The 3783-nt window shown below is 59.6% G+C and overlaps 1 protein-coding gene across 1 annotated transcript; it reads left to right on the plus strand.

The window, feature by feature from the left end:
- Nucleotides 1-1458: 1458 nt before the first annotated feature.
- BHLHA9 (basic helix-loop-helix family member a9) lies at nucleotides 1459-2345 on the plus strand. The gene has a single exon (XM_087440194.1). The coding sequence runs from the start codon at nucleotides 1674-1676 to the stop codon at nucleotides 2343-2345; it is 672 nt and encodes a 223-aa protein (XP_087296320.1). The 5' UTR covers nucleotides 1459-1673.
- The last annotated feature ends 1438 nt before the right edge of the window (nucleotides 2346-3783 follow it).

Consider the following 3783-nt stretch of genomic DNA (forward strand, 5'->3'; position numbering starts at 1 on the left):
GGAGCCCAGGGGCCAGGCTTTCCTGAGGGGCTGGGCAAGGCCAATGAGCACTCAGCTCTCTCTAGAGTGGCATTGAGGGACTAAGGGACATGGGATGGGGGTGGGAGAAGAGGTGGCCATAGAATGTGACACTCAGGAACTGGACTGTCTGTGCTTTGACCCGATCCCCTGCCCCTCCTCTGAGACCCAGTGAGACTGACATCCTGTTACCTGAGCTGGATGGGTGGACACCCATGCTCAGATATCTGTGGCCCATGATCTCTGTAGAATCCTGCTTGAGGCATGCATGCTGTGTGACTGCGTGTGTGTGTGTGTGTGTGTGTGTGTGTGTTGTGGGGACTGTGGGAAACAGATTGAGTAGAGAGAAAACATGCAGTCCTAGCTGCTTTCATTCACTTTTTAATTTCACAGATACGGCAGATTTGGGGAATAGAGCCCGAAAATACAAATGTCCTTGGGATGCTTACAGTCTGGTGGGCAAGACAGACAATAAAACAAATAATCACACAAATAAATACATAAATTTGTTTCCTAGTGCCCTGTTTTTTCCTTCATGGAGCAATTCATAGTTTGAAATAATGGGGTTATTGGTATGCTCTCTGGTGTAATGGATATGAACTCCATACCTATCCCAGCTGACGCCCCAACAGGCCTTTGCTTTATGGAAGCATTCAGATTGTGGCTGGGAATGAGACTGATGTTCGTGCTCCAAATAACTCACTTGTGGATGCCTGAAATTTCACTGGGGGTCTTTCTGTAGGATTAAGCATTATTTTTTTTCTGACACCCTGTGTAAAATTCAAATCGCTGGGGGTAGGGGTGGCGGGTGGGTTCACTGAGTTCATAACATGGCAGTGCTGTGTCATGAGACAGGGCTGCCCAAGAGTCCTGGACCCCAAAAGATGCCCCTGCTGGGTACCAGAAGGGGAGCCAGAGGGCCGCAAGACAATCTTCTCCATCATCCTCTGCTGCAGACTCAGCCCAGCTCTGCCTGCAGAAGGGGGAGCCAAAGGGAGGTAGGGGAGAGTAAGGCCCAGTCAAAACCCAAACCCAGAAGCCCAGCGGCCGCACTCTGCTGGCTGAAAAAGCCCGGAGCTCCAGCTCCCTCTTACCTGCAGGGCCCTGTGTATCACATCTGCCCCTCCCTTATCCGTCCTGCTTTCCTCAATGACAGCTCTGTGGCTGCCCACAGGACTTGACAAGAACTTTCCAGGTTCTTGAAACACACTCAGCTACCATCTCCCCAACCTTTCTGTGCGCCTATCAGCTCTCCTGCCCAGAGGCTAAATTCAGCACTCTGTGTGGGGTCGGGAGGAAGAGTTTGGAACGCAGCCACCCTAGAGAGGCCCTGGAGTGAGGCAGAGCAAGGTCTCCCTGGCGGCTGGAGCACTGCCCCGGGCGTGGCCGGGCTGCCCGTCTGGTCCCCTCGCACAAGAATCTGCACGCTTCCTCCATGCCTTGCTTCCTTCCTCTTGTTCCTCCCTCGCCAACCTACCTGGAGGCAGGTAATAAAGCAGGAGGAGGGAGATGGATGGATGGGGAGGGCGGAGAGCCACGTGGTGCCATAAAGCCCAGGTAGAGAGGGCCGCCTGGGGAGTGTCCAGCCAACGCTCGGAAGGTGGACTGTCAGCCTTGTGAGCGGGAGCCGGAGCATCAAGGCCTCGGAGAAGGCCATGCACCGAGGCGCACCAGGACCGGGCCTCAGAGGCCTGAAGGGGGCCGAAGGCTCAGCTGAGGACTTGGGGGACTCTTGCCTGGAGGCCGGGAGAGATTTTGGGGTGCTGAGAGAGAACGGCGCCCCCCGCGGCCTGGGCGAGGCAGACGAGGTGGCGAGCGGCAGAAAGCGCGCGCGGCCGGTGCGATCCAAGGCGCGGCGCATGGCGGCCAACGTGCGGGAGCGCAAGCGCATCCTGGACTACAACGAGGCTTTCAACGCGCTGCGCCGGGCGCTGCGGCACGACCTGGGCGGCAAGAGGCTCTCCAAGATCGCCACGCTGCGCAGGGCCATCCACCGCATCACGGCGCTCTCCCTCGTCCTGCGCGCCAGCCCCGCGCCCCGCTGGCCCTGCGGGCACCTGGAGTGCCACAGCCAGTCCGCGCGCGCCGGGGGCGCCGGGGATGCGGGCTCCACCCCGCCGCCGCCCCTGCCGCTGCCCGCCGGGCCCAGCCTCGCGCGCTGGGACGCCGCCGGTCCCTTTGCGCCGCGCTGCGCCTCGTGCTCCCCGCACACGCTCCTGGGACGGCCCAGGGCGGTGGCCGAGGCGCAGGGCTTGGCCCAGGCCTTCGCGGGAAACTGGCGCCGGTGTCCGGGGGCTCCCTCTGCCTGGCCGCGGGACCACTTGTGAGCGGGTCCCCGGCTGGGCTACCAGCACTCCTGACTCGGCCACCGAGCGCACCCGCGGGCCTGCAGGGAGGCTGGCCCGAGAAGAGCCAATGGCAGGATGCCTACAAAAGGGAAGACTGCAAAAAACGTCCCTGACTGAGCAAAACTGAGTGGGCTGAGGCCTGAGGGAGAAAGGAGGCAGCCTTGCCAGTAGGATGGAACTCTGGAGCCTGGGCTGCACCCCGTGACCTTCCCCATCCCAGCCAAGGGTGGCAGCTCCCAGAAAGGAGCAGGATCCCCCGGGGCTTTCTTAGGTTTGGACTTGCTGAACTCTTCTTGGAGAGTGACCTTTGCATTCCTGTGCCTCTGAGTCCTATTTTCTCTTGCTGCTTTTTAGGAGAATGGGGGCTTTTGGACAGGGAGACTTGTATATGGGACTGTGGGTGGCACCTAGTGCCGTCTGATGGCTCAGTGTGGGGTCCCTTCCCTGCCTATGCTGATGCCGCAATTCTGTGATCTGCGAGGGGCAATCAGAAACAGCTAAATAAAAAGGAAAAGCTATCATCTCTCTCTGCTCCAAGGACCCCACTAGGCCCACTGGCCCAGGGTGGCAGGAAGGCCTTTGGGGCTGGGGCCTGGGGCTCACCCTGAAATGCTGGGCCCAGGCCTGGAGCCCACAGGTGGGTACTTGGGGGCATCGGTTCATGGCAAGACCCCAGGTGTGGCTGAGCACTGTGAGGGGCACTGTGGGAGGGGACATTATTTGGAGAGGAGGGGCTGAGCTGGGAGACTGAGGATGTGGTCAGCCTCATGTGTAGACTCCTGCAGAGCTGCTGTCTGCAGTGAGCCACAGGGAGGGTGGTGATGAGAGCAGAGTCTGAGCTAGTCTCAGAGAAGGAAGCTGCGGCAGGACCCAAGACTGGGGGTCAGTAAGTCTTGCCTGCACCCCGAGTGATGGGCAGATGGAGCTCCTAGGGAGGAGTGGGCCAGTGCAGCCAGGGCCTCTGTGAAGTGGGGAAACTTGGAATCCAGGAAAGATTATGAGGAGAGGGCTGAGGAAAGCAGGCCTTGGGCCACGGCTGCTGAGTAAGTGGGAGGCACAGCCAGCCCCCAGAGAAGTCTGGAGAGCTGCTCTGCATCTAAGATGAGCATGCCTGAGCTAGTGTCTAGCCTCACTCCGGCTGACCGGCCTGATGTTGCAGATGCTGCTTGCTGGGGTGAGGACCCAGATGTGCCGGGGGAGAGCTGAGGGCTCCCTGATCTCCTTGGAGAGCTGCGCTCTTGCCAGCTGAGGGGGAGAGTTACACAGCTCAGAATGGGGGACCCCACAGAAGCTGGAGAGACACCCATAGGTGACACCCAGGAGGAGTGAGGGGTCCCCAGAACAGTTGAGGTGAGGCTCACCACCATACTTAAAGATGTCTTTGCTTTCTGCAAGCAAGACACTGGCTGGCACACTT

Source organism: Ceratotherium simum, chromosome 16 (genome assembly GCF_057802395.1).
Source record: "Ceratotherium simum simum isolate JZ-2026a chromosome 16, ASM5780239v1, whole genome shotgun sequence".
Classification (NCBI taxonomy): Eukaryota; Metazoa; Chordata; class Mammalia; order Perissodactyla; family Rhinocerotidae; genus Ceratotherium; species Ceratotherium simum.